Source organism: Bombina bombina, chromosome 6, assembly GCF_027579735.1.
Source record: "Bombina bombina isolate aBomBom1 chromosome 6, aBomBom1.pri, whole genome shotgun sequence".
Taxonomy (NCBI): Eukaryota; Metazoa; Chordata; class Amphibia; order Anura; family Bombinatoridae; genus Bombina; species Bombina bombina.
The window spans coordinates 1101369326-1101383999 of record NC_069504.1 but is presented as its reverse complement, the minus strand read 5'-3'; the positions used below and the strand labels follow the sequence as shown (position 1 = coordinate 1101383999).

General features: G+C 40.1%; 1 protein-coding gene across 1 annotated transcript in view; it reads right to left on the bottom strand.

The window, feature by feature from the left end:
• Positions 1-14674, bottom strand: part of LOC128664237 (cystine/glutamate transporter) — a 170310-nt gene that overhangs the window by 138817 nt on the left and 16819 nt on the right. The window contains exon 2 of the mRNA XM_053719028.1: positions 9902-10028. Within this exon, the coding sequence (XP_053575003.1) occupies positions 9902-10028 (127 nt within the window). The remainder of the gene's footprint in view (positions 1-9901; positions 10029-14674) is intronic.

The following is a 14674-nucleotide window of genomic DNA, read 5'->3' as shown; positions in this document are numbered from 1 at the left end:
ATCATAGTGATTGGCATTATATAGGTAATTTGAGGGTGCTTATAGGGACACTGAGCCCAAATATTTGTATTTCATGATTCAGATAGAGCATACAATTTTAAGCAACTTTCTAATTTACTCCTATAATAACTTTTTCTTCGTTCTCTTAGTATCTTTATTTGGAAAAGCAGGAATGTAAGTTTACGTGCCAGCCCACCTTTGGTTCAGCTCCTGGGTAGCGCATGCTGATTGATGGCTAAATGCAGCCATCAATCAGCAAGCGCTATCCAGGGTGTTGAACCAAAGATGGGCCAGCTCGTAAGCTTGCAATCCTGCTTTTCAAATAAAAATACTAAGAGAATGAATAAAAAAGGATTATAGAAGTAAATTAGAAAGTTACTTAAAATTGCATGCTCTATCTGTATCATGAAAGTTTAATTTTGACTAGACTGTCCCTTTAAGGATGCTACTTTTTTCTTTTTTGTATTCTGAACTGGTCATTTTAGCATCTAACACTAACCCTCATAGTGTGCCTATGGTAGGCAGTACAACTCTTGGTAGGGGAAGATATTTATTACATTACGACAGATGGAAATCAGTCTCTTCCCACCTGTGATCTATAAACTACAGCAACACATGACAGATTCCAACAAAAGAAAACCATACAAACAAGGATGACACTGGCTTTTGTAATTTTCCTAGGCAGAAAATAAACTAAGAAAATGGACTGCACTTTCAAACCAGAAAAAGGAAGGTCAATTTACCAAGTCACTGGCAAAATTCAGAGCCCTGGGTGATCACCAGCACTCATAGTGACTCAGGCATTTAATCTGTGTCACTCAGCACTCAACAGACAAAATCCCTTTTATTATCAAATTTTGAAAAATATTTGTGGATTGAGAAAATTTTGAATTCCCTATATGGCATGAAGGCAGTGATGAACGTGGTGATTGGGCAGCCAGGACCTGTCCCTGTGGACAAAGCTAAGTAGGAGAAAGAGGAGAGACAAAAATTGGGCAGGGAAGAAAGACCAACACAACTTTTTATCCTTTGCCCCAAAAATAGGGATTTGAACAAGAGCATCACAATAACAAAATGTTATAGGTGTGGCTGGTCGGTGAAACCTTGTAAGCTTTTAAAGCCACATCCTGTTCCTGACTAACAAATCAGAGCTGATTGTATAAATGCTTTTACCCATTTAGAGCCAAGGTAAAGTCCTCTTTTGTGACTTAAGGTGAATATGATTAACAGGATTGACCCTATACTTTGGTAGATTACATTTTGGGTCCACTAATTTGCCAATTTGCAGTAAGAAGTTGGGAGTGTGTTATATTCACATCACAAAAATCAAATTGCTGCATTTAGAAATATCCAGATGCATGGTTGCAGGACCTTCAGGACTCCTGGGTTCTAGAAGTTGTCTCTCAGGGCTACAGGATAGGGTTCAGATCCAATCCGCCTGAGGGCAGATTCCTCCTGTGAAACCTGTCTTCATGCCGATTTAGTCTCATCAGGCTTCTTGCTCTGCTTAGAATTGTTCCCAAGAATGAGCCAGTTTCCAAGTTCCCTTGGACTGGTTCGCTTTCACGGCGGGTTAACTCCCGTAACCGTGGATATGATCGAATCCAATCCTTGACCGAACAGGATCTTTCCATGAAAAGGGAGGGACAACAGCCTCAACTTGGAGGTCATGTCCGCAGACCAAGATTTTAGCCACAGAGCCCTGCGTGCTAAAACCCGAAAAACCTGATACCTTAGCATTCAGGTGAATAATTTGCATATTGGCATCACAGATGAAAGAATTGGCGACCCTCAGCGCCTTAATCTTCTCCTGTATCTTGTTGATGGATGTCTCCCCTTCGACCATTTCACACAGGGATTCGCACCAATATGCCGCAGCTCCGGCGACCTCCGCAACGGCCGCTGCAGGCTGAAAAACAAACCCTGTGTGCTAAAACATCTTTCTCAACATGTTTTCCAGCTTTTTATCCATGGGCTCCTTAAACAACGAACTATCCTCGAGGGGAATAGTCGTCCGCCTCTTGAGCGTAGAGATAGCCCCATCCACCTTGGGAATGGTCCCCCACAGCTCAAGCTGAGAGTACAGAATGGGAAACAGTTTTTTAAAAAAGAAGAAGGGGAAAAGGGAGACCCTAATCGCTCCCATTCATTCTTAATAATATTTGCCATCTTAACGGGAACTGGGAAAGTCTGAGACACCACCCTGTCCTTGTACATCTTGTCAAGCTTAGGAATCGCAGGTTCCTCCGGGATCTTAGGTTCCTGAACCTCCAGAGTAGCAAGAACCTGTCGCAGCAGAAAACGCAAATTTTCCATCCTAAACTTATAACCAGGCTCCTCCGCAGCAGGAGGCTTAGATGACACGGACTCCGACCCAGAATGGGCCTCCTCCAAAGAGTTGGAGTGGGCCTCGACCTCATATAGAGCCTCTGGATCTGCCATCGGCAAGGACAAACCCTGGGTTAAACCGCCATGATACACCCTACACTTGCGCTTAGCAGAACATGGTAAGGCATTGATCACTTTAGAAACCGCCAATTCCAGTTGGTCCGCAAAGTTTGAGGGCCAATGAATCTCTCCCAAAGGAGTAACGGTTGGACCCTGGGGTGCTGCATGTGCAATCGGAGAGGAATGCAGGGAACGCACGCTCCGTTTACATTTAGATGTTGTAACTTTATCAAGGCATGTGGAACATAGTTGAGCAGGCTGATCTACCAGAAGCTCCTCACAATAAACACAGGAATGACACTTTGTTAAGGAGGGAGAGCCCTCTAGCACGTCAAAGTCCTCCATCGCTTGGGTTTATGGGAAGACTAACTTAATTTACAAAAAGGCACCTTTATACCACCAATGGTCGGGGCACTCACCACCTCCTAGGACCCGGACTACAGAAACAGCTATATCTCCTACGCCACAGATCAACAGATCTGGCAAGACCACCCCTGCACTAGGGAAAACCGTGCCAAAAATGGCCACGCAAGATTCCCACAAGCCACCTGAAAGTTTGTCATGAACCAAGCCTCCAGTCTAAAAAGAAAAGGTCTGGGAGGCATTCTGCTAAGAAGGTCTGTGTGGGGATTTGAACCTGTGGCTCTGTGGTTGCTATTTCTGTTTGCTTACATGTTGAGCCACAGCCAGTTCTAGCGATAGCATGGATCTTAAAAGATCTGATAAATAACTATTTGCCTTATGTGTTATTACACCTGTGCAACACACAGGTGTTCTCAATTCTGGAATTAATCAGAACCAACCCTGTGCAAAACCTCCCTATTTAAGGATGGCTTTTAGTCTGCATTAGTGTCTTCACATTGGATCTGTTTTGTCAAGTCAGAACCTGTTTCCTGTACTTCATTGGAGAAAGATTTCACCTTTTGCACCTGTTTATAAGGTATTACCAGGAGAAAGCCTTTACCTTTAAACCTGTTACCAATCTACAAGTTTGTATCCTGCCTTGTGCATTTCCTGCACTCAGCTATAACCAGGAGAAAGACTTTACCTTTAAACCTGTTAGCAGTTCATAAGTTTGTTTTCTGCCTTGTGCAATTCCTACACTCAGCTATAACCAGGAGAAGACTTTATCTTTAAACCTGTTACCAGTTCACAAGTTTGTTTCCTGCCTTGTGCAATTCCTGCACTCAGCTATAACCAGGAGAAAGACTTTACCTTTAAACCTGTTACCAGTTCAAGTTTGTTTCCTGCCTTGTGCAATTCCTGCACTCAGCTAACCAGGAGAAAGACTTTACCTTTAAACCTGTTACCAGTTCACAAGTTTGTTTCCTGCCTTATGCAATTCCTGCACTCAGCTATAACCAGGAGAAAGACTTTACCTTTAAACCTGTTACCAGTTCACAAGTTTGTTTCCTGCCTTGTGCAATTCCTGCACTCAGCAATTATCAGGAGAAAGACTTTACCTTTAAACCTGCTACCTGTTTACAAGTTGTTTTCTGTCTTGTGCAAATCTCACATTTCAGTTATTACCAGGAGAAAGACTTTCCTTTTTGAATCTGCATCTCTGCTTACTAGTTTTGATTATTTTCACTCCTGCTGTATGTGGTCTTAACATACCTGAGTAGCATATTTAAATATTCTGCAAGTATTTGCTTAAACAAAGTATTTTGTTGTTTAAATAAATTTGTTATCATTTTCAATCAGTATGGCTTCTACTAATCTTCCTTTAAAGCAACTGTTCCAGTTAATGAGGCTTTCACATGATATCCTGAGACAGAACATGACAGAATGTGAAGACCCCAAAAGAGAGCCCTCTGGGATTATTGCTGTATTGGATTCAGTGTTAAAGTTTATTAAGGACATACTCATTAACTTTATGGAGCTGGTGGAAATGTTATCTCTCCCAACCGAAACCTTGTCTAAAGTTACCTCCCAAACAAGGAAAGGTTTTAAAGAACCCTTAACAGAAGAGGAGAAAATTCGGCGAAGACAACTTAACCTCTGTTTCTATTGTGGGGGACCTGGTCACCGCATCACAGGGTGTCCAGTAAGACCTCCTAGAGGATCAAGTCGAGATACAGCCAAGTTTAAAATGGACTCTGATGTTAAGGGAACAAATTATACTTCCACTAGCAAACTGTATGATACCCCTGGAGATGACCCAGCTATGGAGAATACATCTATTCTACAAGCAACCGTTTCTAACACGCTTCAAGAAATGGTACCTGATTTGAAACAGATGGTTGTTGGCAGTACAACTTCAACAACATCCACTACCTATGCCACTGCCTCTGTTTCTGCATCTACCACATTGGGGAACTCTGCAAAAACACCTCCTGGAAATCCTGCACATTACCTTGTTTCTGCCCTGGTTGGAGATCCATCTAACAATAGTCACTCATCAGACATAAAAGTGACAAATCTTCCAGCTGAATCAGACCCTGATAAATCTAAAGTTACACACCTCCCTGCACCACCTTCACCCAGCTACTCATTGACTGAGAAAGAATTGGATGAGATGGTTGAATTGGATATAAATGACACAGAAAATGAATTCCTGGACTCTGAAGGAGAGGTCATACCTTACCCGGAGGTACTCTACCCATCAGCCAGTCCATTGCAAGCTGCTGGGTATAATCAGGAGCCTCTAAATCAAAACTGTCTTGGATTTTCAGCTCTTGTTATGCCTACAGGGATATCTGCTAAGGGTCCCCAATCTCAGGCAGCTGTTCCAAGCGAAGAATCAATTCCATCTGATTGTATTAGGGCTTCAAATGGAACACTTGTCCGTAAATCCCACCTTCAGATGTTTCAACAGGCTTTGAGCGCCCGGAGTGCGCTCTTTGGAGGGGGCATCTGTCATGAACCAAGCCTCCAGTCTAAAAAGAAAAAGAAAAGGTCTGGGAGGCATTCTGCTAAGAAGGTCTATGTGGGGATTTGAACCTGTGGCTGCTATTTCTGTTTGCTTACATGTTGAGCCACAGCCAGTTCTAGCAATAGCATGGATCTTAAAAGATCTGATAAATAACTATTTGCCTTATGTGTTATTACACCTGTGCAACACACAGGTGTTCTCAATTCTGGAATTAATCAGAACCAACCCTGTGCAAAACCTCCCTATTTAAGGATGGCTTTTAGTCTGCATTAGTGTCTTCACATTGGATCTGTTTTGTCAAGTCAGAACCTGTTTCCTGTACTTCTTTGGAGAAAGATTTCACCTTTTGCACCTGTTTACAAGGTATTACCAGGAGAAAGCCTTTACCTTTAAACCTGTTACCAATCTACAAGTTTGTATCCTGCCTTGTGCATTTCCTGCACTCAGCTATAACCAGGAGAAAGACTTTACCTTTAAACCTGTTAGCAGTTCATAAGTTTGTTTTCTGCCTTGTGCAATTCCTACACTCAGCTATAACCAGGAGAAGACTTTACCTTTAAACCTGTTACCAGTTCAAGTTTGTTTCCTGCCTTATGCAATTCCTGCACTCAGCTATAACCAGGAGAAAGACTTTACCTTTAAACCTGTTACCAGTTCACAAGTTTGTTTCCTGCCTTGTGCAATTCCTGCACTCAGCAATTATCAGGAGAAAGACTTTACCTTTAAACCTGCTACCTGTTTACAAGTTGTTTTCTGTCTTGTGCAAATCTCACATTTCAGTTATTACCAGGAGAAAGACTTTCCTTTTTGAATCTGCATCTCTGCTTACTAGTTTTGTTTATTTTCACTCCTGCTGTATGTGTTCTTAACATACCTGAGTAGCATATTTAAATATTCTGCAAGTATTTGCTTAAACAAAGTATTTTGTTGTTTAAATAAATTTGTTATCATTTTCAATCAGTATGGCTTCTACTAATCTTGCTTTAAAGCAACTGTTCCAGTTAATGAGGCTCTCACATGATATCCTGAGACAGAACATGACAGAATGTGAAGACCCCAAAAGAGAGCCCTCTGGGATTATTGCTGTATTGGATTCAGTGTTAAAGTTTATTAAGGACATACTCATTAACTTTATGGAGCTGGTGGAAATGTTATCTCTCCCAACCGAAACCTTGTCTAAAGTTACCTCCCAAACAAGGAAAGGTTTTAAAGAACCCTTAACAGAAGAGGAGAAAATTCGGCGAAGACAACTTAACCTCTGTTTCTATTGTGGGGGACCTGGTCACCGCATCACAGGGTGTCCAGTAAGACCTCCTAGAGGATCAAGTCGAGATACAGCCAAGTTTAAAATGGACTCTGATGTTAAGGGAACAAATTATACTTCCACTAGCAAACTGTATGATACCCCTGGAGATGACCCAGCTATGGAGAATACATCTATTCTACAAGCAACCGTTTCTAACACTCTTCAAGAAATGGTACCTGATTTGAAACAGATGGTTGTTGGCAGTACAACTTCAACAACATCCACTACCTATGCCACTGCCTCTGTTTCTGCATCTACCACATTGGGGAACTCTGCAAAAACACCTCCTGGAAATCCTGCACATTACCTTGTTTCTGCCCTGGTTGGAGATCCATCTAACAATAGTCACTCATCAGACATAAAAGTGACAAATCTTCCAGCTGAATCAGACCCTGATAAATCTAAAGTTACACACCTCCCTGCACCACCTTCACCCAGCTACTCATTGACTGAGAAAGAATTGGATGAGATGGTTGAATTGGATATAAATGACACAGAAAATGGATTCCTGGACTCTGAAGGAGAGGTCATACCTTACCCGGAGGTACTCTACCCATCAGCCAGTCCATTGCAAGCTGCTGGGTATAATCAGGAACCTCTAAATAAAAACTGTCTTGGATTTTCAGCTCTTGTTATGCCTACAGGGATATCTGCTAAGGGTCCCCAATCTCAGGCAGCTGTTCCAAGCGAAGAATCAATTCCATCTGATTGTATTAGGGCTTCAAATGGAACACTTGTCCGTAAATCCCACCTTCAGATGTTTCAACAGGCTTTGAGCGCCCAGAGTGCGCTCTTTGGAGGGGGCATCTGTCATGAACCAAGCCTCCAGTCTAAAAAGAAAAAGAAAAGGTCTGGGAGGCATTCTGCTAAGAAGGTCTATGTGGGGATTTGAACCTGTGGCTGCTATTTCTGTTTGCTTACATGTTGAGCCACAGCCAGTTCTAGCAATAGCATGGATCTTAAAAGATCTGATAAATAACTATTTGCCTTATGTGTTATTACACCTGTGCAACACACAGGTGTTCTCAATTCTGGAATTAATCAGAACCAACCCTGTGCAAAACCTCCCTATTTAAGGATGGCTTTTAGTCTGCATTAGTGTCTTCACATTGGATCTGTTTTGTCAAGTCAGAACCTGTTTCCTGTACTTCTTTGGAGAAAGATTTCACCTTTTGCACCTGTTTACAAGGTATTACCAGGAGAAAGCCTTTACCTTTAAACCTGTTACCAATCTACAAGTTTGTATCCTGCCTTGTGCATTTCCTGCACTCAGCTATAACCAGGAGAAAGACTTTACCTTTAAACCTGTTAGCAGTTCATAAGTTTGTTTTCTGCCTTGTGCAATTCCTACACTCAGCTATAACCAGGAGAAGACTTTATCTTTAAACCTGTTACCAGTTCACAAGTTTGTTTCCTGCCTTGTGCAATTCCTGCACTCAGCTATAACCAGGAGAAAGACTTTACGTTTAAACCTGTTACCAGTTCAAGTTTGTTTCCTGCCTTGTGCAATTCCTACACTCAGCTAACCAGGAGAAAGACTTTACCCTTAAAACTGTTACCAGTTCACAAGTTTGTTTCCTGCCTTATGCAATTCCTGCACTCAGCTATAACCAGGAGAAAGACTTTACCTTTAAACCTGTTACCAGTTCACAAGTTTGTTTCCTGCCTTGTGCAATTCCTGCACTCAGCAATTACCAGGAGAAAGACTTTACCTTTAAACCTGCTACCTGTTTACAAGTTGTTTTCTGTCTTGTGCAAATCTCACATTTCAGTTATTACCAGGAGAAAGACTTTCCTTTTTGAATCTGCATCTCTGCTTACTAGTTTTGTTTATTTTCACTCCTGCTGTATGTGGTCTTAACATACCTGAGTAGCATATTTAAATATTCTGCAAGTATTTGCTTAAACAAAGTATTTTGTTGTTTAAATAAATTTGTTATCATTTTCAATCAGTATGGCTTCTACTAATCTTCCTTTAAAGCAACTGTTCCAGTCAATGAGGCTCTCACATGATATCCTGAGACAGAACATGACAAAGTTCCATACATTGCCAGAGCCTCATCTCGCATATATCGCAGCAATGACACAATAAACAATATTATGTATAAACTCCCCCTATTCAATAATCCCCTTCCAGGAATATTAACTCTTGATTCTGTAAAGATAAAAAGGCGCCACACTGTGACCCTGTCTTCTATGTTACCATCAGTATCATCATTAATAAAAAATTAAACAATCTTACCAGAATCTATGCCATGGAACAGGAACACGGCCCTTTAAGTGTGACAGTTTAGTAGCGTCGCTCCTGACATGGACATGAGTGGAGAAAGCAGGCAGCGAAACTTGTCAACGCTGACTGCTTATGGAGCTGTTAATATGAGTAAGGATGGTTTTGCAGAAAGACTCTCCCTGCATCTCCGGACTCTAACATTCGCCCAGGCCCTCACTGAGAGACTGACAGGACTACTTAAAACTCCAGTCCCACTGCGAAGAGTAATACCTTCCATAAGAGAAAACTCCGAAACTCTGGCACTCCTTTGCCATCCTCCTGTGATGAAAGGCAAAGAATGACTGGGGGATAAGGGAAGTGGGGGAGGTATTTAAGCCTTTGGCTGGGGTGTCTTTGCCTCCTCCTGGTGGCCAGGTTCTTAATTCCCAATAGTAATGAATGAAGCCGTGGACTCTCCTCCCCTTTAGATGGAAAGATTAAATATAAAATAATTTAAAAAAAAAAATTATAAAAAATTATTATACATACTGTAATATATATATATGGATTATTTAGAATATTTTACAATATGTATAATAATTTGTAATAATTTTTATTATTTTTAAAAATATTTTATTTTTAATATTTCAATAATGCGTATTAAAGACCCAACTGTGTTAGTCCTAAATAGCAAACCCGAATTCACGTTACGCATATTTTACATTCCAATGTTCTTCACATAGAAAATAATGTACTTTTTATTATTAAATATATATTTCTATATATTATAATGTTAATGTAAAATAGATATACAAGCATATATCACAATACAGCAAGTTCTTTTTTTAATTCTTTATTTTTGATCACCTAATTGTTAATACATTTTTTTATTTGCACTTGAAAATTAAAGCATTTATTCTAAGTTATAGATAGATATGGAAAGCAGATCATTAAGTAATGAACTATGTAAGAATAACAGACAGATTTTGTATACTGAAAGCAGGAGGTTATACAGAAATAAATCCCGTTAAATATGAATATTACAAATGGTTGCAAATCTCACCGAATCATGACAAATTCAGCCCAGAGTCGCAGGAAAGCAGGTAAAGGACCAAGTGTCTCCAACAGATAGATGTAATGTCCTCCTGACTTCTTAATGGTTGTACCAATGTCAGCATAAGACAGTGCACCTAGAGGGGAGCAAGCAACATTGTAATTTTGTCCAAATCTCACAGAGAGGGTCACCAAGAATATAGAGATGAAGATGAAAATAATTATTCCCACTGTAGGGGAATGGAAGCAAATACATAAATTAATAGAAATGAATAGAGATGGATTAGGGGTTAGAAGGCTATACAGAAGGTTGCACAATACATGGGGTTAGAAGGCTATACAGAAGGTTACACAATACATGGGGTTAGAAGGCTATACAGAAGGTTACACAATACATGGGGTTAGAAGGCTATACAGAAGGTTACACAATACATGGGGTTAGAAGGCTATACAGAAGGTTACACAATACATGGGGTTAGAAGGCTATACAGAAGGTTGCACAATACATGGGGTTAGAAGGCTATAAAGAAGGTTACACAATACATGGGGTTAGAAGGCTATACAGAAGGTTACACAATACATGGGGTTAGAAGGCTATACAGAAGGTTACACAATACATGGGGTTAGAAGGCTATACAGAAGGTTACACAATACATGGGGTTAGAAGGCTATACAGAAGGTTACACAATACATGGGGTTAGAAGGCTATACAGAAGGTTACACAATACATGGGGTAATTGGTGTACATCCACTTGTAAATATTAAAAAAAACTGTTTTAAATCCTACACCATGTGAACATACACTTAAAACTTTTGTGATACATCTGATTCTTCTGGTGTTTGTTTATTTGTTGTGTTCCAGTAATCAAACACCCTGACTGCTCAGAGAGCTGCTGGTGGTGTGTATTGTGTCTGTGAAGACGTTGTTTGTGTCGTGTAAGCCCCCACTGACCATCTGAGTTGTTGTGCTGGAATACTGGTGCTCGGGCCCTCACATGATATGGGCATATGCCACTGGAAAACAGTAATAACATACTAAAAGCATGTTTTTCTAATGGAAGTATACTGCAAAAATGCTTATATTTTAAATTGAAATGCACTCATGCACATTTCAATTTTGACCTCTCTATCCCTTTAATTGTGACTTTCATGTAACTTTAATGTATAAACAGAATTAAAATGCACAAGGCCATGTGTACATTTAAATCTCATAATAAAACCTTTGACATGTGTAAAGGCTAGGGTTGCCAGGTGTCCGGTAATGACCGGACAGTCCGGTATTTCCATTTACTGCCCGTTATTATGTTTAAAAATATACTTTTGTTTTACCCATTTTCTATCATGGTTCTATCTGTTTTACACTTCCATAAAGGGTGTGGTAAAGGGTACCATAAAATGGGTGATGAGTTTTGTATTTGTTTAGAGAGATGGGTGAGTATTGGAAAGATAAGGATAGTTTCATAAGGTGGACACAATGGTTATGTATATTTTAATGAGGAACATAACCCCTATCACATTATTAAAATGAGGTAGGATCTGTATAGGTTGAACTCAGTGGACTTCTGTCTTTCAGCCTCATCTGCTATGTTACTATGTAACAAAATAAGCCTGCAAGTCTGCAAGGGTTAAATTATTAACCGTTTAGCATCTGTATAGCAGGATACCACAAAGCATCCTAGTTTATATATAAGTTACACAGGCTGAAATTAGACAGTGATATAACCTCAATAGCGCTGCTGAGAATAATATATGTAGCTATGTTGAGGACTTGTTAAGACACTATTGAAAGTATCACAAGTGGATGACATTTTATGAGCATGTTTTTATCTTTGCCGCTGCAGTGATTGTGGGCAGTAGACATAGAAATGCTCCAGTATATTTGTATTTTTTGTATGTTCTATGTTGTATGTTGTATGTTCTGTGAATTCCAGTCCCAGCACATGAAGAGCCTTATGTGTTAAGCCCCTGCTAAGCAAAGCCTCAGTATATACATGAGGGAAATTAAACATGTTACAAATGCCCTTACTATTCCCTTACTTGACACCTGACCTCACACTGCTAAACTTCAGTAAGAGAAGACCACAGTACCACAGTAGCCACGTTCGGCAAGAGATCCAAGCGTTTCAGAGCTCGCTTGGAGCATTTTGTGAAGACTTCAAAGCTCAGCGATGGGCGTTCCCTCAGCGCTCTGATAACGCAAGTCCCAGCATTTCTATATATATATATATATAACTCTAACTTGGAAATAGTGAATCACTGGTATAGATGGTTCAGTTCAGTTCAGACTGGCAGTGTTTTCTACGCGTTTCACCCGCAACTGGGGCTTTATCAAGATTGCGGGTGAAACGCGTAGAAAACACTGCCAGTCTGAACTGAACTGAACCATCCATCCCGGTGAAATTTACTATTTCCAAGTTAGAGTTTGGCCAAACTCGATACTGGACTTGTTGCTATTTGTCACTACGGTCTGGATTGTAGTCCAAGAGAATTGGATGTCCCTCCTCCAGCCTGCGTGCAAACGCACTAAGTGCAGGTATTCACAGACCAGCAGAGGAGTTCACAGCTGATCCAGATCCAGCGATGAATTAAAATGCACAAGGCCATGTGTACATTTAAATCTCATAATAAAACCTTTGATATAAGTAAAGGCTAGGGTTGCCAGGTGTCCGGTAATGACCGGACAGTCCGGTATTTCCATTTACTGCCCGTTATTATGTTTAAAAATATACTTTTGTTTTACCCATTTTCTATCATGGTTCTATCTGTTTTACACTTCCATAAAGGGTGTGGTAAAGGGTACCATAAAATGAGTGATGAGTTTTGTATTTGTTTAGAGAGATGGGTGAGTATTGGAAAGATAAGGATGGTTTCATGAGGTGGACACAATGGTTATGTATATTTTAATGAGGAACATAACCCCTATCACATTATTAAAATGAGGTAGGATCTGTATAGGTTGAACTCAGTGGACTTCTGTCTTTCAGCCTCATCTGCTATGTTACTATGTAACAAAATAAGCCTGCAAGCCTGCAAGGGTTAAATTATTAACCGTTTAGCATCTGTATAGCAGGACACCACAAAGCATCCTAGTTTATATATAAGTTACACAGGCTGAAATTAGACAGTGATATAACCTCAATAGCGCTGCTGAGAATAATATATGTAGCTATGTTGAGGACTTGTTAAGACACTATTGAAAGTATCACAAGTGGATGACATTTTATGAGCATGTTTTTATCTTTGCCACTGCAGTGATTGTGGGCAGTAGACATAGAAATGCTCCAGTATATTTGTATTTTTTGTATGTTCTATGTTGTATGTTGTATGTTCTGTGAATTCCAGTCCCAGCACATGAAGAGCCTTATGTGTTAAGCCCCTGCTAAGCAAAGCCTCAGTATATACATGAGGGAAATTAAACATGTTAGAAATGCCCTTACTATTCCCTTACTTGACACCTGACCTCACACCGCTAAACTTCAGTAAGAGAAGACCACAGTACCACAGTAGCCGCGTTCGGCAAGAGATCCAAGTGTTTCAGAGCTCGCTTGGAGCATTTTGTGAAGACTTCAAAGCTCAGCGATGGGCGTTCCCTCAGCGCTCTGATAACGCAAGTCCCAGCATTTCTATATATATATATATAACTCTAACTTGGAAATAGTGAATCACTGGTATAGATGGTTCAGTTCAGTTCAGACTGGCAGTGTTTTCTATGTGTTTCACCCGCAACTGGGGCTTTATCAAGATTGCGGGTGAAACGAGTAGAAAACACTGCCAGTCTGAACTGAACTGAACCATCCATCCCAGTGAAATTTACTATTTCCAAGTTAGAGTTTGGCCAAACTCGATACTGGACTTGTTGCTATTTGTCACTACGGTCTGGATTGTAGTCCAAGAGAATTGGATGTCCCTCCTCCAGCCTGCGTGCAAACGCACTAAGTGCAGGTATTCACAGACCAGCAGAGGATTTCACAGCTGATCCAGATCCAGCGATGTATGATGTCAGGATCTCCGCAGAGAGAACACTTACAGCGAGAGCAGGGCCTGATCAAAGTGTCCGAGAAAGAACTGTGCATATAAGATACCTCTTCCTCCACCCTACTATTGAAAATATTGGGAAAGTTAGTACTAATTATCGCTCCAGATTTATACAGATTAATAGTGGCTTTCTACCAAGCTTGAAGCCCAAACTGACACTTCATAAACACAATTAAATTATTTGTTACCACCTTTTAACTTGAATTATCAATTGTTTTGGACTTATAATAGGTGTTATATCTGGGAGACGTCCCGATATATTTTAAGGCTGACTCTTATTTATAATAACCAGGTTTATTAGGCTTGCTCAAATTTATAACATATATTTTTTCTTTTGCCAGTGGCGAATCTAAACTGTCAGGATTTGTATTTTATTACATTCTACTTTTTATTTTCTTTTAGGTTTAAAACTGTATCCATATATGTACTCTTTAGTTTACTGAATGCTTACCATATTGTCTTTTGGATGTTTTTTGGATATTCAATCTATAAATTATTAAATACTTATTTGTATATCTACATTTGATTTAATTATTGATCACCTTAAATTAGGTTTGTTATTACTATTTCTTTTGCATGATGTACGAGTCCACGGATTCATCCTTACTTGTGGGATATTATCCTTCCTAACAGGAAGTGGCAAAGAGAGAACCACAGCAGAGCTGTCTATATAGCTCCCCCCTTAACTCCACCCCCCAGTCATTCTCTTTGCCGGCTCTAAGCAGGAAGGGTAAAGTGAAAGGTGTTA